This window comes from Grampus griseus (genome assembly GCF_964374135.1).
Source record: "Grampus griseus genome assembly, chromosome: 2".
Classification (NCBI taxonomy): domain Eukaryota; kingdom Metazoa; phylum Chordata; class Mammalia; order Artiodactyla; family Delphinidae; genus Grampus; species Grampus griseus.
The window spans coordinates 118,336,193-118,362,822 of NC_139018.1; the positions used below are offsets into that span (position 1 = coordinate 118,336,193).

The following is a 26,630-nucleotide window of genomic DNA, read 5'->3' on the forward strand; positions in this document are numbered from 1 at the left end:
TAAGTTTGTTAATCTTTCTAAGCCTCAATTCCTCCACCAGTAAAATGAAGCTGATAACCATAATACCTTCACCTAAGGTTGTGATGGAGGTTAATTGAGCAAATGGCCATAAAAAGTCTGGCATGGGGTAAGCTCTCAATAACTGTTCATTACTATGATCGATGCAAGATTGGGGGAAGAGTGTGAAATGCTGCAATGTGAAAAGATGTTTCTGTAATCTTTCTAAGTCTTGTTCCAAAATGCCCTACCCAGGAATAGACTTCATGTGTTACCTTGCTCCCAACACACATCTACACGAAAATGTCTCCTCATTGCCAACCCCCTCACCAGCCTTTTCTCCTTTCCAATGACTCTTCTGAGAGCTAGTCTAGCGCTTGGCACAATAAGTTCTCCATAAATATTTGTTGATGTTTACTGCACTTCTCCCAGACAATGCTTAGGTGTTACTTTGTCAGGACCGACCTCCTTAGGGGAGAACGGGCTAGGTAGAAAGACAGCGTTCTTCGGACTCTGAATCACCTGTAAGCCTGGCATAGTAAACGCAGCTCAGTAGGAGGGGACTGGGTTTGGTCCTCTGAAACTTCCCTAAGGAGCCGTCTGCATCCAAGGGCGGCCAGAGGCCAAGGACACTGAGCTTTCGTCTCCTTTAAGAGGCGTGGCTTCGCTGTAGAACCACGGGAGTGATTGGCTGAAGCTGCCTGTCCGGGGGCGGGACTCGGTTGCCGGGGTGTGGCGCGGTGGCCTGGCGGAGACTGCGGCGGCTGCGCGGAGGAGCGAGGTGCTTGCTGGGCTAGGGGTGGGCGACGGCTCCGGGGGCTGCGGTGAACGCTTCGCAGGCCGTGCAGTTCCCACAGGGAAGGCGCCGTCGCCATTGACGCCTCGCTCGGTGAGCGCGTCCCGCTCGCCGAGCAGGGCCTCAGCCGACCGCCGGCACCATGGGCCAGTGCGGCATCACCTCCTCCAAGACCGTGCTGGTGTTTCTCAACCTCATCTTCTGGGTGAGCGTGGCCGGCGGGCAGGAGAGGGAGGGGGGCCGGCGGTGCGGCCCGAAGGAGGCCTCGGCTGAAGCGCCTGTGGGGCCCAGCGGGGACCCAGGCTGGGCCGGGGCTGGCGCTGGGGGAACCAGGGGGCCCTGTGGCGGAGGCGCGAGGGGAGGGGGCCCGGGCCGGCCCCGGGGGCCTCTTCGTTAGGTCCCTCACTGGCCGGGACGAAGGCTCCGGGCGTAGATGGCGGTGAGAGGAAGCCCTCGGGGGCTTCTTGCGGCCTCCGCGCTCGGGCCCGGTGCCCCCGCTGACGAGCTCTGTGCCAGGGGCCGGCGCTGAGAGGCCCCCCGGCCTCCCCCCTCCCCGCAGCAGCCTGCTGGACGGAGAGCTCTCATTGCAGATTCTTTTAGGACACCAGGCTCGAAATAGGATATTCCCCAAAGGGTCGGGCTCTGCTTTCTTTGTCGGGGCCCGGAGCCCTGGCAGCTCTAGTGGCAGCCCCGAGGCGTGCGAGCAAACGGTGCAGTAGTGCGGGGACGCTACCAACTCAGGGGTGAGGGATTTTGCCTTAGAGCTTTTTGTGTATGGAGAACTGGTTGACTGGTTACCAGCCCAGAAAATGGAACGGTTTCAACTTGAGAAGCCAAATAATCCTGTAACCAGAAAATTAGTCTGTTTGGTCCTGGGGATGGGTAGCCTGAGATTATAAACCTTGGTTAAATATGACTCGGATGTCACAAGATCTTGAAAGCATTGAGTTAGTTCACTTTCAATAAAGGGTGGCTTACACATTTTTTGGACACGCCCTCAAAGAAAGGGGTGTTTATAGCCCCTTCATCTTACTTCAGGTCCTTATCTCGCCAAGGACTTTTGTAATAACCTGTGTTATTCCTGTCAGTCTCTCCACCCTCTAGTTCATCTGGACTTTGCACCCGGATAAATCTTATTAAGCATTTCTTCCCTCACATCACTTTATTTCATTTAAAAAATAAACACCCGCCCACACCCCAGAAGCTTCAGCAGTAGATTAAGGTTCAACCTCCTCTTGGTATTGCAGTTAAAGTCCTCAGTCACCTTTCCTTCCTCACCATTGACCATGTTCTTAAACACTTGCTGTCCTGGACACACTTCCCTGTCCCCAGTCCCCAGGACACTTCTTGAACATTCCCACTTCCCATACTTTTGTATGTCCCCATGCAACTCTTTCCCACAAACATACCCTAAATTAGGAGGAATCCTTTCCTTCTTACAACACATTCCCCCCTCCCCCAACAAAGGAGGAAACTTTTCATATCCTGACTGCGGTAGCATAAAAGGATAATTACATATAATAAGGCACTTACTACACACATGTATTGCCATAGAGTCTTTCAGGATATTTATGGTGTGATGGAAAGAATCCTGACTAGTAGGGCCGATAGTACTGTTCAGAATCACCCACGTGTCATTGATGTTTCCATGATTTCTTCTTTTCCAATTAGAGCAGTGTTTCTTATACATTAGTTTGACTTACAAGCCTTTTTAAAAGCTAAAAGAGTTTCCAGGGCTCTCCAGATGAGAAACACTATTAGATAAGAAGATTCTTAGGTATAGACTTAGCTTTGTAGCCTTTACAGTTCCTTGTGATTTTTATGGGCATAACAGTTTGATATTGGAGAAGAGTCTGTGTACTGTCAGGTGAGTTCTAGGCTATTCAAGCTCAGGGACTGGAATTGCTAATGAAACAAAATATTGGAAATGCAGGAGCCATTTTCTTTAAATAATTAAATTTTCATTTAAAATAGCAGTTAATTCAAAGGTTCATTAATCTTTGGAAACTATGTAAGTATAGGTACTGTTGGCACTTAGTGAAGAAGGTTATGATGAACTTCAGTTGTACTTTTCATAGTGGCTTCTTGCCGAGATTGAAGTTAAACTGTGTGGTAAAAACACTCTTTATCTAGGTTAGTAGGATAATAAAACATTTGTGAGCTGTGATGAGGAAGTTAAGCAGACATGCAGGGAAAAAAACTGTGGCGTGCAGCAGGATTAGTGCAACATAACTAAGGAGGAAACAATATTAGATATGTCTCGTGCCAAAGTATTAGTTTAAGGACCAACTGTTGGAATCTGACGATGTTGGTAATCATAGCTAATATTTGAGTGCTTTTAAAACCCAGGCACTGTGCTAAGCACTTCACATGGAGTATCTTCATAACAGCTCCTTCTGGCAGGGAATATCGTGCTTCTTTTACAGATGAGGACATTAAATTTTACTTAAAGGGGCACACGCAAGGTGGGGCAGAGCCAGCCTTCACACCCAGGTTGTCCTGTGCTCTAGAGCCGGTGGTGATAGAGCAAAGTGGAATTTCAAAAGATTTGGAAAGGGGAAGGAACTCTTTAGGCTGTGTTAGACTCACTTGCTCTAAAACACTGATTTTAACCTTGTTTAGAACCTGCCCCAGCATTTAAACTACACTATTTAACTTGTCAGTTTAAAAAATTAGGTCATTATGAGGAAGTACATAAAACAGATGTTAACCTGTTCTTCCTGGGAATTTCTAATGCATTCTTCAGTTCTAATAAGTATATTCTTATATAGTGGCCTCTTCCTCCTTTTAATGCCTTAATCTATAAGTGGAAGAATAAGCATTCCCTACACAGAGCATCTCTAAAGTTTATCTAGGTTCCCTTGGGCAACTTCAGCAAAGTTGCCCAGGCTCTGTTGCACTGGCTCTTCACTATCCGATGGTAATGACTGATTGTTGATAAGTGTTAAAGTTTAATTGCTTTGTCAACATCTTTAAACTACACCTCTCTATATCATGATATCCTGGTTCCGTTGGCAGCTTGTTCAAAGAGCTGTGATGTGCAAATAGATACGTACTTGAAATACTTAGGATCGGTATTAAATGATCTGACAGCCAAAGCTGTTAATGTTGACTTGGTGTAGATTATTTTGAACAGTGCAGTCTAAGGAAGTTACTATGGAAAGGCTCAGACAAAGGGGAAACAGTGGGTTCTAAAATCCTGAAGGTTGTCTTAGTGGAAATTGAGAGTGCCTCACCAAATTCCAAAATATTAGGGCCTATAGCATGAAAGGTAATTTTGGACTAGCGAAGGGATGTACAACTTGGATCTCTTTGTTTTTTATGGAGTGGCATAGCTTTAAATGTAAGCGTATTAGTTCTAGACCCATGATAATTTTTGGAAGGCAGGAGTGTTTGAGTTACATGACTAAATTTTGAAGGCTCTTGGAACAGTCATTAACCTCTTCTCTAAACTGCACTTTTGCACCAAGGTCAGACAAGGGTCTTAATTCAGTGGGTCATTTAATCTGACCCAGGAGGCCTCATCTAAAACAAGTTTAAATTAGTACTTATAATTTCAGGTTTTTATTCTGGCAAGTTAATTGAGTACTTAATGAAGACCCATGTTATACAAATTACTTTTACTTTTTCTACCCTGTGAGAAAAACCAATTGGCTAGTATTTATTTTGCTCATATGTGTCTTAGGCATTATAGGGACTACAAGAGAAAGCTTTGTCCATGCTTGCAGAATTTATAGTCTGGCACATCTGCTTAGGGTGTTGTTTTTCATCAGTATGAAAGGCCATAGTAACACTAACACAGCTGTGGAGTGGGAAATACCACAAGGTTAAACACCTTTTAAATGCTTTTGGAAACAACTTTGGAATGTGGCACCTTCACTAATCATCATTCACTCATATGAAATACCCTTTACATACAAATCATATTTAAAAGCCTTATATAAGCATTAAAATTTACCTTATCTTAAAAAAGTTTCATATTACCCTTCCCTCTGTGAATACATATAATTAAGGAAAATTGCTTTGTTAAACAAATACAACACAAATGTTTAAATACCTACTTTGTGCTTATATTACTGATAGAATGGTGGAAAAATGAATATCTCTGTTCTTACAGAACTTTTTTTTTGGTGGAGCAAGGCAATTAAAAATAAGCAAGGAGGGCTTCCCTGGTGGCGCAGTGGTTGAGAGTCCGCCTGCCGATGCAGGGGACACGGGTTCGTGCCCCGGTCCAGGAAGATCCCACATGCCGCGGAGTGGCTGGGCCCGTGAGCCATGCCCGTTGAGCCTGCGCATCCGGAACCTGTGCTCTGCAACGGGAGAGGCCACAACAGTGAGAGGCCCATGTACCGCAAAAAAATAAAAATAAAAAAAATAAGCAAGGAAAATATCAGATAGTGATGTGTTATGCAGAGACTTAGAACAGGGTGATGTGATAGAGTGATTGGGTGGCTGCTTTAGGTTGGCAAAGAAGTCTTCTCCAAGGAGGTGAAATTTAATCTGGAATATGAAGGAACAGATTTTGGGGTGATTTGGAGGAGATGGGGGACATTTAAGACAAGGAACAGCCTACAGGCTCTAAGGCAAGAATATACTTGGTGTGTTCAAATTACCAAAAGAAAGCTTAACTATACTTTCATGCTTTTGTTTAAAAGATAAAAATTTATAATGAAATATTTCAAGGAAGACTTCTTCTTCACAAATCTCCATATACATATTTTGTCTTTTCTAGCACATCTTGCACATTTGAGTTGAGAATATGATACTTTTAAACCGGAACCTTTATCAAACATCCTGGAATTTGTTTCTCCACCTCCTGTATTCCTATCATCATGAATGACTGCTCTGACAAAGAATATGTCATTGGAACACACCTCCAGCTAACAGATTTCTTTTTTCATAGTTATTTTTCAATTCACTAGAAGAAAAGCAAGTTATGGTGTATTTTAGGAGACCTGTTTCTTAACTTTGACAGTTAGGAAAATGAATGTTTCCAGTCTTACTACATTCTCAGTCAGCTGTCCACCATACCAAGAGCCTTGTGGCTCTGAGTAATCATTAACTGGAAGAGCGCATCGCATGGGGAACTTAGTCAGGAAAGCTCTCTTTAGTTGGCAGTTTAATGAAGAGGTTGTTTAGTAGCTCTTTAGGATATTTATCATGCTTTGAAATATTTTAATGAATTTTATTCCATAAGATCCAACTTAGCTTAGGATTTTTGCAGAAATTTTATTTTCTTAAAATTTATACTTGCATCAAACAAGTATATTCTAAGAATCATTCACTTAGTAAATACTTGTTGAATATCTGTGCTTTACATGTTTCTGAGAAATGCAAAAAGTTACAGTTCCTGCTCTCTGACAGCTTATAGGAAGAGGGGTCAGACAGGCAAAACCATTTAATAGTCTATTGAATTTAATTTCTAGCTGCTCCTCCCCCTCCTCCTTCCCCTTATACTCACAGAGAGTCTCAAGTCTTCCTTTAAAAATATCATCTCTTTCCTCCTTCCCCCTCCTTAATAGTTTTGTAGAGTCAGTAGATGAGAACAATTATTTGCATTGATGTATTTGTTCTTGATTTACTAAAAGGGAATCTATAGTAAATGCTGACATACTGTATTTTACATTGTTGCTGCTACTGATTAAACACATAACCCAAGCAAGGACAAACTCTACTATTATAGAGCTTAAGGACCTCAGGCTCCAGTAGTAATAACTGACTCTTCTTACAGTTAGAGTAGGGTGTGAGGACAGAGGGTCTCAAAGAAAAATGCATGTTTAAATTACGTGCTTCTCAGATGACCCCTGGAGCCCTGCAATCTGAAAATATTTAATTTCCATGCTGTTAAAATAATTTGGCTGTGGCAGTTGCGGATCTCCAGTTTCATTGCAACCTGAACATTTGGGGTCTTTCAACTCGTGGATATAAATTGGATTAAATAGAACAACTTTGTTAAGCTAGATGAACAGTGATTATAAAAAACCAAATACAGAAACAGTGAAAATAGGACAAAATTGAGGAACATGACCTTTGGAATGTCATCGGAGTAATATTGGTTTAAAGGATTAAAATACGTTTTCTTTAAGAATAATGGCAATAATGATGGTGATATTGATAATGATGGCAGAAGTGGCTTACTGTCAAAATTTTACCCCTCCAAGTAGGGTTTGTTTGTTTGTTTTTTACTTGTCTCCTTAATAGGTAACATTTATGGGGGGGAAAAAAAGGATGTGTACTGAAAGGATCAGAATTGTGTTAGATAGTCAGAAAACATCTAAAGATGAGTCAAAGCCAGGCAGACCCAAGAAAAGTGATAAACAGGGAAGATTGGCAGAAGTGCCTAAAATATTGGGATTGAAGAGATACCTGTTTTATGTTGGTGGTTAAGGACAGATCTAAGAATTCGTTTGTGAAAGAACAACAAAGTCTCAATTTCAGATATAATTTTAAGTATTTACTTTTATGATTATGCAAATAATATATTTGCTTTTTAAAGAAGACACTAAAAAGTATTTTAAACTAACGTTACCATAATTCCACCACTCAGAGACAACCAGTATTAACATTTTGGTGTTTTTTTTCTTTTTTTTTAATGTCTGCATGTAAGTGTATTTTTCCCCTAACACACCACAAACATATTAGTAAATTATGCTTTAACATATTTAAGGGCTATAATGCAAATATACCTCTGGATGCTAGGGTTTTTTCTTTTGTTTTCGCTATTATAATTTTGTTATAATATTATAACATTTTGATGAACATACCTTATACAAATCTTTGTTTTCATCTGACTTATTTTCTTAAGAATAGACTCCTAGAAGTGCAGTTAGTAGGTACAAAAGTATAAATGCTGAGGCTAATAATGTGTTGCCAGATAGCTCTGCAGAAAGATTATTCTATATTATTTTGTACTTCTGTGGGCTCTTCTCTCTGTACCCTTACATATCTTTGAATACTGCTTGCCTTTATTATTGACCAATTTGTTAGGTTGAAAATGATATATTTTAATAGCTTCAGAAATTCTTGGTTAGAGTAGCTTTAATTTCTGAAAGAGGATTTGAAATTTTTTTTTGTTTTTTTGTTTTTTTGCGGTACACGGGCCTCTCACTGTTGTGGCCTCTCCCGCTGCGGAGGACAGGCTCCGGACGCGCAGGCTCAGCGGCCATGGCTCACGGGCCTAGCCGCTCTGCGGCACGTGGGATCTTCCCGGACCGGGGCACGAACCCATGGCCCCTGCATCGGCGGCGGACTTTCAACCACTGCGCCACCAGGGAAGCCCGGAATTGAAATCTTTGGGATAGTTTTTTTTCTTGAGTGATAAGAGAGTAAATGAAATATGTAGGCATTGGACTTGGTAAGAGTAATTATATTTAATGATATGAAGTATTTCGTCAGAGTAAGTCAGAATTGAAACATATAGGTTTGACTAGAGAATATTATGGTAAGTAGAATGCTGAAAGATTTGAGGTGATTTTAAGACACTACTAATGGCACAAGGAGGGATGGAGTTTGGAAAAGCTTTCAGAAATGCACTGCATAGAATTACTAATGGGTTCTTTGTAGGAGAGAAGCGAGGTACATGAAAAACTAATATGACCGTACAGGAGACTCTGAATTAAATGTTAAAAGATAGGTACATAAGATGGATTTCTGCTGCTGTTTTTCCCCTCTTTACTTTTTGAAATCTGCATTCTTATGAAGTCTAGAATACATGGTGGTTTTTGCCAGGTCTTTCTACTCTTTCTTCCAACATTCCAGTCGCTTCTGCTTTACCAATTGATTATTGGAGGCAAAAATCACACTGAAGGAGTAGTTCTTGCAGGCAACAAGAATTTGTGAGACACTGTGCTTTTTAGCTGAATGACTTCAGATGGTCCCCTCATCTTTACACTGTCCTGATTCTTTCCCTTCTACAAATGAATCCATGACTACTGTATACCACTGCAAGAAAATCACTCCTGTTCTTCTTTGCTTTATCTTCACCCATATGCTCTGTGGGATGTGGGATGCACCTTCACATTTCTAAATTTCCATATAGATGCACTTTTCACAGCAGAGGTGTTTTACCTCCTGGCTTGTAACAAGGCTGTTTTGTTTTTAATGTTCCCTGATTCCAGTGGCAAGTATCACTGTGGTTGATGTGCTCCCTTTCATTTCATATTCCTTCTTCCTTAGAAAAGTAAAGAATTTAGGAGTTTTTGGATTTTAGCATGTCATCGTCTTTCACAGAGGATTTCAAAAGTACAAAAACAAAACAATTAGTTTGTAAAACCAAAACACTGGTTTCTAAACTGTAGAAAAATCAATCTTACATAACATTGAAATTTCTAATTTTAAAGGGGCTTCACATTTGTATGTATTGAATATGTAGTGGAAGGGTAAAAGGATAAAGTGAAGTGTCATACTTCTGGAACTCATACTTCTAAAGTTTTCTGACAGGTAGCTTTATTTCTGGAGGAACAGCTTGGGGTTGTGCAAAAGCACTGGCTTTCCTAAAGTTTTAAAATTTTGTGACTTAATTTAGAACATGAGTTTATTAAAAGGTAAAGAAGAATGGTTTTCAAAAAATTCTTTTTTCTATAGTTTCAGCTCTCAGCCTTTCCGTTAAATTTCCCTTCACTTATTTGTAAAAAGGATGAGTATTTTTAGTATACTGTCCTGGCACAAATGCTCCTTATAGGCTCAGATTTTCTCAGCGATGACTAATGCAGTTCAGCTGCTTCCAAGTTCTACATTTCATTCCCTCTTCTGCTGCACCTCCTCTTCCCCCCCTGCAGCTGGTTTGTTGGCAAAGCCCAGATCCTTTGATACATCTCAATCCCAGCATTACCCTTCAGAAGGATTTAACCCTGCTTACCTTTTAGGCTTTCTAATAGCCACAACTCCTATATCAAAAATCTGCATGACTACAAAGTCCCTAGTTAGGAATTACTTATAACCTTTTTCCGTTTACCATATAAGCTCTACCTATGTTTTTCATACTGATGGTTGGATGTCATTAAAGCAGTTGTTTATTGCTGTTTTTATGTCTTCAGCTGTTTTAGGGACACCTTCTCTATATTTTCAGAGTAACTGATGTCACTTCATAAATTGTTTACTATACAACTTACATTAAGCACTATATATACATGTTGTTAAAAGAAGAAATTTTTGAAGTTACCTTCAATTTAGGAGACAGTCTCTGTCAGTAATTTGATTTATATAGTTTCATATCAGCAATCAGTGCAGTTTCTGCTTTGGTGTGTGCAACTGCTAAGTTGCTTCCCACTGTATGTTGTCAAAACAGAAGCGTTATGTTTTCAACTCTGCTGTGTGATTTGGATGTTGACTAGTTTGCAGCCTGGGAAAAGAAACTGCCTTCAAGTCTATTAGAAAAGAACAGGCGGCTTTACAAATGGCATTTCCTCCTAGCCTTCCATTGCATTCGTTATCTGTATGGGTGGAGGATGGCTGCACTGGAAGCATTTCACTTGGCCCACACCCAGGCAGCACCAAGTGTGAGCCTTATAGGGATCTCTTTAGGTTGAAAACTCATCATTTCATGTTTAAAATGCAGATGGTTCTTCACTTTCCCATGCTTCAGATTAATTGTTGAGTACATATATCTTCCAGTTTTATCCTGTTTTTATTCAATTTTTTTTTTGTGTGTGTGTGTGTGTGTGTGGTATGCGGGCCTCTCACTGTCGTGGCCTCTCCCGTTGCAGAGCACAGGCTCCGGATGCGCAGGCTCAGCGGCCATGGCTAATGGGCCTAGCCGCTCCGCGGCATGTGGGATCTTCCCGGACTGGGGCACGAACCCATGTCCCTCACATCGGCAGGCGGACTCTTAACCACTGCGCCACCAGGGAAGCCCTATTCAAATTTATGTGGTCTTAAATTTCATTTACTAGCAGCTCAAAGATGGAATTCATTTTAATTTAAGCCATTTAAGAAATGAAGATTGCCTGTTAGAGTAAGAAAAGCTAAGAGTCCAAAGGATAGAGAGATGACTAGTGAAGACAAACTGGACAGTATTTGATGGCTTCATATTTAGTATTCTTCTAATTCTGTTTGGGGACTAAAAGTATTTACTGTAACAAAATGTGTGTGTGTATACACGTGTGTGTTTGTGTGTGTATGTAGTCAAGAAAAAGTAATGTTTGGTAAGAGTGTTAAGTATTCCATGTACTTCGGTAGTTAATGCACCCAGACTATTAAGCTGTTTCTCCTCTCTCCCCTCTCCTGTGCCTTCCATCATCCCATAATAATATGTCACGAAAGTAAGTATGTCAGTGAACTGAGGGCCTTTGAACAGGTACAGTTGCTGTAGGTGAAGCATTTATAAACTAATGTATTCCAGATGTCATGGCCATCAGGAATTCAGTAAGCTGGATTAAGTTGCCAAATCTTGTTTGAATGGTGGACTAAAAACTAGAAGCATTAGACTGAAGAGAAACAAAGCAAATTCAAACCAAAGCTTTATGATTGAGATAGGAGGGCAATTTCAAGGGACTGGATGAAATGAAGTGTACTCAATGAATTTTGACGAATACCTTCTATGTGCCAGGCACCGTTCTAGGTGCTGGATGGTGGTACAGGGCTGAAAGACTGACAGGCAAAGTTTGTGCCCTAATGGCATGCTGAGACATATATAGTTATAATTGCAACAGTTGTAATAAATGCTCTGTTAGAGCTGTGTAGGGGGTGGTATGTGACCAAGTGCACCTAATCCAACCTGAAATGGTCGAGAATGGCTTCCAAAAGGAAGAGGTGATATTTAAACTGCATTTTAATGGGTGACAGGGAGTTCCCAGGCGGATGAAGAGAGGGCATTCCAAAGAGAATAGCAGAGGTAAAGAAGTAAGAGGATATGTGGTACATTTGGAAATAACAGCTTTCTGTTGTTCAGGGTACATGAGAGGTAATGGAGTCTGAGCCTGAAAAGCAGGGAGGAACAGCTTAGTTTATCAGGGGCCTTATTTGCCTCATCTTGATTTTAAACATGCTAATGCCTTGATCTGTTTTATATTTTTAACAAAAATAACTGATCATATAAAGAACATATTATTAAGGGACAGGGAGGGTCAGGAAGTAAGGTTTAGGGTGAACAATGGTAAGGCCCACATTAAGACAGAAGCACTGCAGAGGGCTGAAGAGAAGTTACGGTATTCAGGTAGTGTTTTGAAAGTAAATCTGAAGGAGTTTGGTGATTGATGAGATGTAGAGGTAGGACAAAGAAAGAAAATAGAGTAACTCTCAGGCATTTGACTAGAAAAAAATAACTGTCTGGTGCCATTTGCTCTGAAATACAGAATATGAGGGAAGGTTTAATGGAGTGGGCAGGAAGGCAGAGAGGGTTTGAGGTAAGTTGAGGGCAAGGTGTCTGTGGGGCTTCCAGATGGGGATGTGTAATCCTGAGATGATGGCTTAGGTAGAGAGCTGCAGTGGCTGGTGAAGCCATGGCTAATATAGCCCAAGGAGAGCCTACAAAATGAAAACTATTTAAATAGGGCTGAAGGTAGAACTCTGGGGATCACTAACATTTGTCTGGTAAAGAAGAGTCCATGAAGAGAATGAGAGAGCAAGCAGTGAGAGAAATAGGAAGAAAGCCAGCAGTGGGGCCTCTTGAAAGCCAGAGGAGAGTTTTAAAAGAATATGGTTTTTTGGACTTCCCTGGTGGCGCAGTGGTTAAGAATCCGTCTGCCAATGCAAGGGACACGGGTTCGAGCCCTGGTCTGGGAAGATCCCACGTGCCGTGGAGCAGCTAAGCCCATGTGCCACAACTACTGAGCCTGCGCTCTAGAGCCTGCAAGCCACAACCACTGAGCCCGCGAGCCGCAACTACTGAAGCCCGCGCACCTAGAGCCCGTGCTCCGCGACAAGAGAAGCCGCCGCAATGAGAAGCCTGTGCACCGCAATGAAGAGGAGCCCCTGCTTGCTGCAACTAGAGAAAGCCCGCGTGCAGCAGCAAAGACCCAACGCAGCCAAAAATAAATAAAATAAAATAAATAAAAATTTTAAAAAAGCTTTAAAAAAAAGATTATGGTTTTTTAAGTTGCCTCCATTACTCTAGTCTTGTCTTCTCTTTTTAAAAGTTCATTATTATTTTTTTAAAAAATCAACTTACTTTCTCAACTTTCCATAAATGGGGTCTTTTTCTTCCAGATCTGAATGATTCTATTGGCCTGGTATGTGAAAATATACTGATGACGCCCAAGCTTACAGGGTCCCACAGACTCAAGAAATAAACTGAGGGCTTCCCCCGTGGCACAGTGGTTGAGAGTCTGCCTGCCGATGCGGGGGTCACGGGTTCGAGCCCTGGTCCCGGGGGATCCCACATGCCGCGGAGCAGCTAAGCCTGAGCGCCACAGCTGCTGAGCCTGCGCTCTGGAGCCCGCGCCACAACTACTGAGCCCGCGTGCCTGGGACTGGTGCTCCGCAACAAGAGAAGCCACCGCGATGAGACTGTGCACCGCAACGAAGAGTGGCCCCCTGCTCGCTGCAGCTAGAGGAAAGCCCGTGCACAGCAACGAAGACCCAACGCAGCCAAAAATAAATAAATAAACTTATTAAAAAAAAAAAAGAAATAAACTGAGTTTCCAGGTTGAGAGGAGTTAACGATATTTCCAGTATCATTGTGGAGGCTCTTTTCTAGTTTGAAGATTAATGATTTATGTGTTAAAATTTTGAAGAATGGTGAAATAATTCTTTTTACTTGAATATCTCAAAGTGCTCTGTAAATGATAATTCATTAAACCAGATGTTTTAACACTTAACCTCACACTGTATTTGCTCATTCACATAAAAGCAAGCAGCATTGGGCTGTCAGTATTGTGCTGGTACACAATGATAGCAAAATTGACAATGATAAAAGGAAAATGTATGTAAAACTCTGTAACTGGAGCATTGTGTCTGGAGCAGCAGCTGTTCCATGACTTTCTGCATTGTTTGCCTTTAGGTGCTCTAAAACCTTGTTACTCAAAGTGTAGTTCAAGAATCAGCAGCATCAGCATCACCTGGGAGTTTGTTGGAAATGCAGAATCTCAGGCCCCACCCCCAGACCTACTGAATCAGTCTGCAGTTTAATAAGATCTTCAGGTGATTCCTATTCATGTAGTTTGAGAAACACGATTCTAAAGAATAAATAGACCTAAAGGGTTTGTACAGTTCTTTAGTAACGTAGCCCTCTAGCTATGAAAATGGTAAATTTCATAGTCTCAACTAGGACAGCAAATGTTTTAGATATGGGTATCATGGTTATTAGTTGCTATTGTATTTTCTTTCCCCAAGTCATTAGATGGAGATTATAAATGCAGATTCTGGAGTCAGATCGCCTGGGTTCAAATCCTGCCTTTGCCACTTGTACCCGATTTCCCCATTTGCTGGGGGCAGTCCCCACCTCCACACTGACCCTCATTGGACATGTAATTGAGCTACAGAAGCGCTTTGGGATGTGTGTGTGTTTTCATTCTTGTCATCAGTCTTACTTACTGGATTCATGGTTTCTTGGTCCTAGATGAACCAGCAGTTATTGAAAAGTAGATGGAGCTTGGAAAACTTTACAACTTTAGTAACGAAATACTCTTACTAGTGAATAATTTTCAGCTTCACAGAAAAAACGTCTACAAAGATTTAAAAGTGGTGGAAAATCTCATTGAGTTATAACATGCTAAGAAATAGTGGGGATTTTTACCAGCAGGGGTTGGAGAATTTTACCAGCGCTCTGACCTTGTTTTCTACAGGGAGCAGCTGGCATTTTATGCTATGTGGGAGCCTATGTCTTCATCACTTACGACGACTATGACCACTTCTTTGAAGATGTGTACACTCTCATCCCTGCTGTGGTGATCATAGCTGTAGGAGCCCTGCTCTTCATTATTGGGCTAATTGGCTGCTGTGCCACAATCCGGGAAAGCCGCTGTGGACTTGCCACGGTAAGTTAGCTCTTCACTGATCGCATGTGTCGTCATAGTATGTGGGAATATTCATTTGTGTTACTTGCTTGAATTGAGCATGAAACTCCATTTTCTATTTGACTCTCTTTATAATTGGAACAGAATTAGCACTTGTCTTAAACTTCCAGCAGTTATCTCAGATAATTGCTTTTTATCAAGAGAGTATTTAGAGTTATTTTTTCATTTGTATTTAATTTTTGACAATATTTCCTTACATTTTCCTTACAGTTTGTCATCATCCTACTCTTGGTTTTTGTCACAGAAGTTGTTGTAGTGGTTTTGGGATATGTTTACAGAGCAAAGGTATGTTGTCTACTGGAATGTATGTTTTAAAAGGTGGCTTAAGGCTTAAGTGTTTCAAGTGAAATAGAACAAACTCATTTTGAGAGTAAACATTTTCTTTTGCCTGCCTTCACTTTAGCCACTGCTTTGAAAATGTAAGGATAATTAGAAATTATATGTCAGGACTTCTAGTCTCATTTAATATAGCAAAGTGTTAATTCTACTACTGTCCTAGTTTGTAGGTAGTTTTCTTTAAATGACCATAGGATGATCTGCAAATGAATAGTTGGTCAGCTGAGAACTTTGTTCAAATTTCCTCAGCCTATAGATTCCCCATATAGATTCCCAGATTTCTGTTTAGAAGAACTAAACTGAGGATTTCATTTTCCATTGCCTCTTTTAAAAAAAAGTGCGTTGGTTCTGGACATAGAAAAAGGTGATTGGGAGTTGTAATCCTGCAATTTGTTCCTGAGGAAAAAGGGGTCCTACCAACTCAAACACTAAGGCAACTGTTGCCAGCCACTCCCTTCTTGCCCCTCTTTCCTCTTTTCTGGTCATTCTTCTTTTCTTTCCCCTTTCCTTTCTATTTTTCCTGCTTTTGCTTTCCATCTACGGTACCATTTAAGGCTAAACAGGCTGCTTTAAATTAATTTGGGGATAACTATAGAGCTATTATAAAGGCATAGTAGGGTTATTCTCATAGTAGGATTATTCTCTTATGATTTTGAGTCAAAGGCATGATATGCCAATTTAATATTCAACCATTGCTACATAAGGTACCAGAGAGCTATGCCAAAAAAAGAGTGCAGTGGATTATGCCCCTACCTATGATCTGGTTATCAATTTTATAGTCTTACTACATCACTGATAAAATTACCAAATAGGTCTAATCATCTTAGAAGGGTAAGGAGAATCTGGTACAAGCAAACTTTATTAAATGACACTTTAGTTGCCACTTGGCAATACATTATGGAGAGTTTATTTCCTGTCTTCTCATTCACATACATTGAACTGCAGCTCTTCATAAGGTGCCACTTTTAAGGACTGATTTTTTTTTTAACCTGCTGATTACTTTTACATATTTGCCCAAGTCTAATTAAACGTTAAATAAGTAAAATGGAAATAATGTTGGTATTTGTCCCAAAAGTATCTTGTGGGGGCTTTTTAAGTTGTTTTTTACCTCCTTTAGGAAAGGAAAATGAGTAGGTCTTCTGAGAACTCACTGAAAACTTATTTGAAAAAGAAGGTGGTCTGTTTATAAGTTAGGACACCTATCTCAAGGCTCAACTGCTTTCTCCCTCTTGAACAAATTGGTAGCCTGCCATCTTGCACACAGTCTTCTCTGTGATTGCTTTTAATCTGTGTGATATAATATGTCTGAAGTTTTACCTGAATCTACATGGAGGCAGGAAGGGAGAAAACTTTTTTCTTACAAGAAATTCACGGAAATATCTTGCCACTTTGCACACATGCCATTAGGGCATTTTAGCTGGAGCCTTGACTAATGTTACTTTTATCAGTATTTTTGAGGGACTGAATTCTTTGTTTTAATTCAGGTGGAAAATGAGGTTGATCGCAGCATTCAGAAAGTATATAAGACCTACAATGGAACCAACCCTGATGCTGCTAGCCGGGCTATTGATTACGTACAGAGACAGGTGAGTTCTTCTGAGGCTAATTTGTTTTTGAGGACCAATCACTGTTGAGCAAACATTAAACTTAACTCTGTTACTATGTAAATTAGCAGTATACATTTACAGCTGTGGTTAGCTTCGTGATGAGTCCAATAACCTTTTTTTTTTCAAATGCAGCTACACATGAGTTGTTAAACTAAATGATCAATGCTATTTTTTTAAAATATAAATTTGTTTATTTTTTGCCTGCCTTGGGTCTTTGTTGCTGTGCATGGGCTTTCTCTAGTTGCAGCAAGCAGGGGCTACTCTTCCGTGAGGAGTACGGCCTCTCATTGAGGTGGCTTCTCTTATTGCGGAGCACGGGCTCTAGGCACTCGGGCTTCAGTAGTCGTGGCACGTGGGCTCAGTAGTTGTGGCTCACAGGCTCAGTAGTTGTGGCTCACAGGCTTTAGAGTGCAGGCTCAGTAGTTGTGGTGCACAGGCTTAGTTGCTCCACGGCATGTGGGATCTTCCTGGACCAGGGCTCGAACCCATGTCCCCTGCATTGGCAAGCGGATTCTTAACCACTGCGCCACCAGCGAAGTCCAAGTCCGATAATCTTACCCTCACCCTTGGAAAGTTTTTTTTCCCACCATTACCTAGTCACAGCCAGATAAGAAGCATCTGATTTTCCCTTAAAAATAATTAGCTAAAGAGGTGATAATGGAAGAGAGGTACGTGTCACAGGAAAGTTCAGCATCAGATGGACTTCAGAGGAGGTGAGAAGTCTTCATATACCTTGAGAAAGCAAGACCAGAAAGGATAACAGACAAAACCATTAAAAAAAAATTATTGTAGACAATTTGAAACATACCTGAAGGTAGAGAGAATCGTACAGTAGATCTTTGTATCCATAAACCCACCTCAAAATTGTCAGCTTTTTGTCAATCTTGTTTCATCTATTACTCCCACATATCGTTTGCTAGATTAACTTAAAGTAAGTCCCAGACATTTCAGACAAAATATTTTAAATACTTTGTCATTGGAAATAATATTTAACTCAGGATTAGATGTTTAACAGGCAAAGTGTAAAGATTTTTCTTAGCTGTAAACTACCCCTTGTGGGCAATATGATTTCTCAAATGGAGGTTCTAGAGCCACTAATTAATTACATGTGGCTATTTAAATTAAAATTAAAAATTCAGTTCCTTAGTCACACTAGCCACATTTTAATTGCTCAATAGCCCCATGTGGCTGGGTGCTACCATACTGAGCATACAGACACAGAACATTTCTATCATTGCAGAAAGTTCTGTTGGACATCACTGGTCTAAAAGTAGCTTAAAGCTCTTCAGTGCATGGAACTCCAAAGTTCGGCACAGGGGTATGTGTTCTGTGACAAGTAATATCTCTGTTCTCTTCTCTGTTAGCTGCATTGTTGTGGAATTCACAACTATTCAGACTGGGAAAATACAGACTGGTTCAAAGAAACCAAAAACCAGAGTGTCCCTCTTAGCTGTTGCAGAGAGACCGCCAGCAGCTGTAATGGCAGTCTGGCCCACCCTTCTGACCTCTATGCTGAGGTAAGTTCAGTTTCTTGGCCAACACTTGAATCTAGCCTGGTAGCTTTTTTTCTTGGTGAATTATCTCTACCTGGAACTTCTTTTCTACCTTCTTTTACTTGTCTTTAATGCCATTTAATTTTAATATAAATTATTTTCAAATGCATTATCTTTTTTCCCTCTTTTAGTTTCTGTCATTTCCATTTCTGCCAGTGAATAGTAATATGTGACCTTGCAGCTTTCACTTTTTAAAAAGACTAATGAGGATGACTTTGGGTGTTTCAGGGGTGTGAAGCTCTAGTTGTGAAGAAGCTACAAGAAATCATGATGCATGTTATCTGGGCAGCACTGGCATTTGCAGCTATTCAGGTAAGCACAGCTAGCCAAGGAGTTTTCAGAGTGTACTGATTCTCTGATGGCAACCCTGAATGGTTTTAATCACTAAGTACAGTTAATCCTTGTGTATATAGATAACTTGGAATTGATTGAGGTACCAGACACTAGTTTCCAGCATCTTCCATTTCCTGTTTCTAGACATAGACCCAGAATGGTCCCAGAAACCGGAGATCTGGATGGGGGAACCATGTGTGAGGGGACTCCTTATCTTATTTTCTTGACTTGATTAGTGAGTGACCTGTTCAAAATACAAACTGTTGTCATAATGTATTCTTGGGAGGTACTTCAGTAGAACTTCACAGAATTAAAAAAAAATCAAACTGCTGTATTTCAGCTTGGAGGTGGAAAGTTCTATTTTAATCTTTTTAAAATTTCTCCTTCCATTTCTTGCTTTTCTGTCGTCAAGGGTTTTATATGTTCATATACATAAATCAAGACTAGTGGCACTACACTAGTCTCTTACAGTAACGGGAGCAATTTTATCACTTTACAGGAAAGACCTTTAATTAAAAACTGAGATTCTAACCTCCCTTGTATTTGTGGACTTAGTTGTTTTAGAAGGACTGTCATCAAGAAGTCTGTTATACCACTTGGCATATTTGGAAATGTACCATGTCTTTCTGGTAGCTGAGGGGACTTGTCCCAGCTCCTACCAGTGAAAACAGTCTTTTTCCCCCTTAATAAGAGCTTGTACAAAGTAGCTGGTAATTGTTTTAATTACCTGTCACTTTATCAAAAAAAAAACCCATACACATCCGTTATCCCTCATACCCACATAAAAAACAAGTAAGAAAGATGGCTATTTTTCTGCCCAGTATAATCTACATTCCTAGTTTCTTGGGTATATACATTATATCTTAGGGATTCTGTTAGAGGATATTACAACTATTTGAAAATCCTGTGCATCAGATCTAGTTCTCAGAGTGTTCTTTAGTGTTCTTTTAGTATGTTCTTGAAACATGCTTCAGGTCTAGAGAGTCTACTTGAAGAAAGTTTTGATATCATTTAATTGTTAGAAAAACCAACATAATTGCTAGTTTATATGTAAGTTGCTTGGCTTGTCTGCTCTCTGTCTATTTGAACAGAAACTAGTGTATTGAACAGGAAGTGCCTTATAAAATGGCAAAAGGGTGAATGTTTACTTTGCTGATAATTCAAAGAGCTCTGAAATGATTCATTGAAAAGCCGAGCTCTATTTGCTCTGGGCTCTGCCCTTCTAAGCGTTTTCTTTTTGGCTCAGCATAGCAGTAGTCTGTTGATCAGCAGGGGTGTACTTCATATTTTCTTTGTGTAAACACATTCATTTAGCTAAAAATAATGAAACGTAAGGGAGGTCTCTTTTCCCAAGTGAAATCCTGATCTGTGCATTTTTAATGATTTTATGTGTGGTAATAAAGCTGCATGTATTAGCATGCAGCAAAAAAACTTTAGAACTGTATGGTGCTTTTGATCATGAAATGTGCAACATGTATATAGAAGACTGATGAAATCAACACTTTAGATATGTCCCTCATCTAGTTAAGCTTATTAACCAGTCAGATATTTCTTCATTAAATATTTTTTAATGGGGGCTAATAAATATTCTAACTAGTCTCTTAAGGATGCCTTCTCATATGCATTTTATACTTAAATCACCCTGACTTAAATAATGGCTGATGAAGCTTTGATGTTTTCAGTTCAGCAAAACTAAGTCAGGGATTCAGAGCTTTTATAGCCTCAAAACCTAGTAGTTTTGAAAATTTAAAAACTGGTTTTAAAGGGAAAAACATCCATTTGAAATAAAAGAATTTTCTACTTTTTTTTTTAAGAGTACCTATAAATGTTTAAACTTTTGATATTCAAAATCTGATGTAGATTGGTGCCATGTTTGTGGAAAACATGAATGAAGGCAGAAACAACTCAAAGAGCAGGGAGCTTTTATGCTTTTATACTTATCCTGATAGAGAAAGAGCTAGAAGGATGCTTGGAGATTCTGCAGTCCCTGGTTTTAAAGGCCATGAAAATGAGGGAGAGCAAGGATAGCATGACTTACGACCATCACTAAAACTTGAACCCCGTCTCCATGTGTACTCTGCCTCCAATTACAAATTGAAGAATTAAGATTCTCAGAAGATTAAATTCCTAAATTCTGTTAATGAAATCTGACAGCAAATTGACACTTAAACTGGTTAGAATACACAATGTAATAGCACTGAAAAATGATTAGCACTTTTCTTCAGGTTCTAAAGTGGGGAAGCTCTAAGAGCTATCACAGAAAATTCAATTTTAAATAATGGGAAAGATTGATTGATTTTTGGTAGTGTTGTGAGTATCAAAAATATTTAAGCGTTGTCTCCTTTGATTTTGAGTGTGATTTGTGGTACTAACTATTAAGCTACATTTCATTGATGTTCTAAGACATAAAGGTGAATTTAAGAAGAAATTTTCCCATAAACTTAATTTACCAATAAAAGCCTCTTGTTTGAGTGTTGGTCATCTGTGGGCCAGTCTAGCCCACCACCTCTTTTTGTGTGAGCCCCACACATTTTATGTATTGTCCATGACTGCTTTTGTGTTATGGTGACAGAGTTGAATAGTTGCAACAGAGACCAATTTTGTCTCTTGGTTCACAAAGCCTAAGATATTTACTGTATTGCCCTTTATGAAACATCTGCCCACCCTTGTTCTAGTCTTGTTAAGTGGTCTAGGTTTGGGTAGGACCAAAATTACCAAGAAAGAAAAACGTGAAAACTATAAGAGAATGAGATTTTAAAAATTTTGCTACACCCTTTATACTGTTAGTTTCTTAATGAGCAAGGTATTTCACTTCTTTGAGAGTAGCCAGCCTCTTAAATGAACAAATGATCAGCTATAAATTTTATATTTCAACAGTCTGGTGATAATAATAAAATCTAGGTTTTGATTTGGCAAGCTCTTAAGTTTCAGCTGTGTGTAAGGCTCACTGCAAAGGCAGTATGGGGAAAATGGGAATTGTCAGTCTTTGGAGTCTCACAACGTTGGCATGTCCTTAAGATGGAATGATGGAAAGCAAAATTTCACAGAGAACTGGTTCCCAAGGCCTTGTTGCTTTTTTCTGGTCTGTATGCCAAGTGTGAAGGAGGTTGAGACTGTTATTTCCTTCCTGCCTCTTCTGACTTCTATTTTAATTCATTAAAATGAGTTAAAATACATAAATGAATAGCACTTCAGATTGGGCCCCCAGATAGTTAAAATTGAGTGGCTTGATTCTGACAGTCATTTTAAAAAAGTATTTCAAGTAATTCTTCCTTAAAAACTTAAAACCAAAGCTTGGGAAGCTAATTCTTGAGTGGCTAAGATTTTTTTTTTTAATTTTGGGGAAATTAATCTTAATTGTTAACTTCTTGAAAATTTCTTAATTGAAAAACCCATTTGATAAAATTTTCTTCAAAGATACAAATTTAGTAAGAGGTAAGCCTCCCTCTCAAGTCTTGACCCCAGCTCTCGAGTCCCCCCTTGCAGAGGCAACCACTGTTCCCAGTTTCCTGTATATCCTTCCAGAAGTAGTTTGTGGTTAGACAAGCACATAAATATTTTTTATGCAAATAGAAGCTTATAGGATGCAATTTTCTACCTTTCTTTCTTAAGATAATTGTATGCAACCTCCCGTTTTAAGAAACAATGCAGACAGAATCCTGTATGCTTTGCTCAGTTTCCTTTAGTGGTTAACATTTTGCAAAACTATTACATATCACAACCAGGATATTGGCCTTGATACAATCCACTGATTTTTTTTAGATTTCTCATTTCTATATGTGTATTCAATTCTGTACAACTTTATGACCTGTTTGGTTCTTGTATCCATCACCATAGTCAAAATACTGAACAGTTGCGACACTACAAGTGTCTGCCTGATAACTCTTATAATTGCACCCACCTCTGTCCTATGCCCCCTCCCCCATACCCTGGTAACCACTAATCTGTCCTACATATCTAAAATTTTATTTTATCATTTCAAAAGTATCATAAAAGGTACAAAAGGTTACATATAATATATGATATGTAACCTTTTGTACCTTCTTAAAAACAAATTAATATGCTACTGTGGCAATATAGTATTCCATTTTTTGGACATACTTCATAATTTAATCTACATTAATGGGCACTTATGGAAGTGTTGCTATTACAGAAATGCAGGTAGTGAATTTCCTCTGTATATATGGGCAAAGTCTGTAGCAAAATATTTGTAGTCATGAAATTGAGGGGTTAGAGAATATGGATGACTTTTTGATAGGTATTTCTAAATTTTTCTCAGAAAAGAGTGTTTTCAGTGTGCAGTTCTAATTACCTTGTATAAAATATCTACTTCCCCATAATGCCACCTACCTAGTGTATCATAGAGCATTTTAGTCCTTGGCAGTTTTTTTAATCACCACTTGCCTATGTATTTACTAATCATTTTTTGCAGTTGCTGAGTGTTATATTTGGACTAAGTGTAGATTAGTTCTCATGATGTGACTGCTACAGGGGAAAGTTTCATTGCGAGAAATCACACTGGAGCTAAAATATTTGTGTGATATTTTAAAATCTGTTTTTGGAAAATTTCAATAATTGATGAGATTTTAGTATAGCAAAGCTTTGGAAATGGACCTGTAATACTTAGTGATGAGGTTTGCACTATAAGAAGTTATTGTGTAGTGCTTAATGTTTTTTTTTTTAATTGTAGTATTTAATGTTCTTAAACAGACTCATTTCCAAGCATGAGTAGGGTTTTATCAAATTTATTTAATTGTTTTTAAATCAGTGCAAGTTGATTTAAGTGAAATTAAAGTCAGGAAAAAAAGGATACTTATTTCAGACCCCATTTTGAGAATGCTGACTCCTTCGGTAGAAGTTAGCCAACTGAAAGGAATGTGAGGAAGTGGGGATGGGAAGAGATCTTTTCCCCAAGCTAATCAGTAACTTCAGAGCTTAGCATTTTTATTGCTCAATTTAACATTGCCTGGGAACATAATTGTGTTTGATCTTATAGCTGTTCTAAGAATGTTTTGCTGTACAGTGAATGGAAATGTATTTCTTTAGGAATTAGATACTAAACATGTCTAGAATTGGCTTAAGATATTTAGTAAACTTTCAACAATATCCACTTTTAAAATGTCTTTAAGGTGCTTTGTGCTAGTAAGCACTCAGCAAATATTGATATAATGAAACTGTTGAATTCAAGCAGCAAGTATATATCCTGAATGGGTAGAACAGAGGCTAATAAATAAGGGCAGAAATTGGAGAGTGTGACTTTATCTTGGAGAAATCAGTTTGAGGACATCCTTTTTCTCTGTACATGTGTCTCATTAGTAATCTTCCACTTCAGACTTTGAGAGTCTTGTTTATGGATCAGGTACACTTTGTTGAAATTAGATTGACCCCATATGTACAGAGGGCCCTGCCTTTTAAAAATCAAATAACTGAGACCTTTCACTGTCTATGAAAAGTTAGAGCAGCAAATTAATTTATTTAGCTCTTTAGTACCTGTTTATATTTTGTAAGAAGCCAGGTCAAAAATTCTAGAATCGTTTCTTTCTTTTTTTTTTTTTTTTTTTTTTGCGGTACAAGGGCCTCTCACTGTTGTGGCCTCTCCCATTGTGGAGGACAGGCTCCGGACGCGCAGGCTCAGCGGCCATGGCTCACGGGCCTAGCCGCTCCGCGGCATGTAGGATCTTCCCGGACCGGGGCACGAACCCGTGTCCCCTGCATCAACAGGCGGATTCTCAACCACTGTGCCATCAGGGAAGCCCTAGAATCGTTTCTTTTTAATCCAGCTTAATCCTCTCGCTTATCCAAAATAACATGGCACTACTATTCCAGTTTGCTACCACAGAAGGATTAGGCCTTATTAAAATAAAATGATGAAGGAAAAGTGACCTTTAAAAAGTAATATGTATATAATACCACAGAGCCAAACCTAGATTTCAAAAATAGTAAATAATTGTGGAACAAAAACCTTTGAACTGTACTTTTTAGTATCAGGATTGGTTTTCCCCCATAGGGCTTTTGGGCTACTCATGTATTGGGCTTTTCACTTTGTGGTTTGTTATAAAGTTTATCTCCCTCAAATCCAGATGCTTAAAAACACCACCATTAGGGCTTCCCTGGTGGCACAGTGGTTGAGAGTCCGCCTGCCGATGCGGGGGACACGGGTTCGTGCCCCGGTCCGGGAAGATCCCACATGCCTCAGAGCGGCTGGGCCCGTGAGCCATGGCCACTGAGCCTGCGCATCCGGAGCCTGTGCTCCGCAACGGGAGAGGCCACAGCAGTGAGAGGCCCGTGTACCGCAAAAAAAAAACAAAACAAAAAAACCCACCACCATTAAATTTGCTCACCATACATAGTCTTGATCATTCCGCTCCCTAGACCTTTGCTGTTCAGTATTGTAGCCACTAGCCACATATGTCTAAATTTAAATTAATTTTAATAAAATAAAAATTGCAACTCCTTAGTTGCGCTAGTTACATTTCAAGTGCTCAGTAGCCACACGTGGCTAGTGGCTGCCATATTTGACAGCTCAGTATAGACTGTTTGCATCACTGCAGAAAGTTCTTTCATGCAGCACTGCTCTAGATTGAGATGGGAATGGCACTAGGAGAGACTTGATTCTCTGCTGGCTTCACAAATTGTTCTTAGGTGTGAAGCAGGGAAACTAAAACTTGGTACTTAGATCCTAAAAAGATAGTGTATTCATTTGAAATTGCTTCCGTTACTGTTAGTGCTTTTTTGATGATTTGAGATCTTTGAACTTAGAAACAGTTCCATTGCCAACAAAGAAATAGGCACTTGCTGTAAGAGGGTTTTCAGCCTTTTTTTTTTTTCCATTGTTGTTTTCTTCCCACAGCTGCTGGGCATGCTGTGTGCCTGCATCGTATTGTGCAGAAGGAGTAGAGATCCTGCTTATGAGCTGCTCATCACCGGTGGAACCTATGCATAGTAGAAAACTCAAACCTGAGCTTTTTTAGTCTTGTTCTGATTTGGAAGGTGAATTGAGCAGGTCCACTGCTATTGGCCTCCTGAGTTCATTTAGTTAAAGCACACGTACACAGGTGTCGGACAGAGCAGTTTGGCTCTTCACGTGTCCACCTTCTTACCTACCCACCTGTGAGTTTCTTTTCCCCTGTTCTAGCTGACTCTCCATGTCCGTAAGTGTTTAAGTACGGTGGTAAATGTTCTAATCTCAGAACCATTTGCGAGTTGCGTAGTGTGGTAGAATTAAAGGCGGACATGAGCCTGCTTCTGTTACCTCCAAGCAGTAATGGGACTGCTGCTGAAGTATCACCGGGTCCTTTCAGTCTTCACAATGGAGAGCTCTTGGCCAAAGGTTTTTGGGGGGAGGGGGAGACAGTCAGCTGTCTGGTTAAAGTTAATACCAGATGGTGCCCCTCATCAGTGTCCTTTTAAAAAATATATACTATAGTTCAGTAAGATAGCAACTGTACAAAATGGCTAAAATAGATTTTAGAATCATACAGCGTGTATCTTGGTTCATCTTCAAAATCAGACTGATCTTTGAAACTAGCGGTTTTTAATCAAAGCTGGCTTTATAGGAGGAGTGTAATGTATGCACTACTGTTTTAAAACAATTAGTGTGAGTGTGTGCGTGTGTTTTTTTGTATGATTGAGCCCATTCATTGTAAGTCTAAACTCATTAGAAATAATGTACCCATGTAGACTAGCAAAATAGTATGTAGATGTGATCTCAGTTGTAAATAGAAAAATCTAATTCAATAAACTCTGTATCACCCCCTCAACATGTAGGTTTTAATTATTTGGAGATACTTCAATTCCAGAGCAGCAGTATGTTTTAAATGTTGGTGCTATCTGCAGTTCATTATGCTTTGCATGTGTTTTAATTATATCTGTTGCTAAATTCTAAAGGCCTTGATATTCAAAAAACTACAGATGCTTTTCAGTCCAGTATATCCCACAAATATGGAGCACCTACTGTGTGCATGGCATTGGGGATACAGTGATGGTGCTGTCCTCCTCAAGGAATGTGGAGTGCTAGTATCAGAGACACATACAGAAGCAGATCATTTCCATACAG

At 39.8% G+C, this 26,630-nt stretch overlaps 1 protein-coding gene across 1 annotated transcript; it reads left to right on the forward strand.

The window, feature by feature from the left end:
• The first annotated feature begins 764 nt into the window (after positions 1–764).
• Positions 765–26,334, forward strand: TSPAN3 (tetraspanin 3). The gene is made up of 7 exons (XM_082648712.1): positions 765–998; positions 14,515–14,706; positions 14,956–15,030; positions 16,566–16,667; positions 18,053–18,205; positions 18,470–18,553; positions 25,425–26,334. Exons 1-7 carry the CDS (start codon positions 936–938, stop codon positions 25,515–25,517), a joined length of 762 nt encoding a protein of 253 aa, XP_082504838.1. The 5' UTR covers positions 765–935; the 3' UTR covers positions 25,518–26,334.
• The last annotated feature ends 296 nt before the right edge of the window (positions 26,335–26,630 follow it).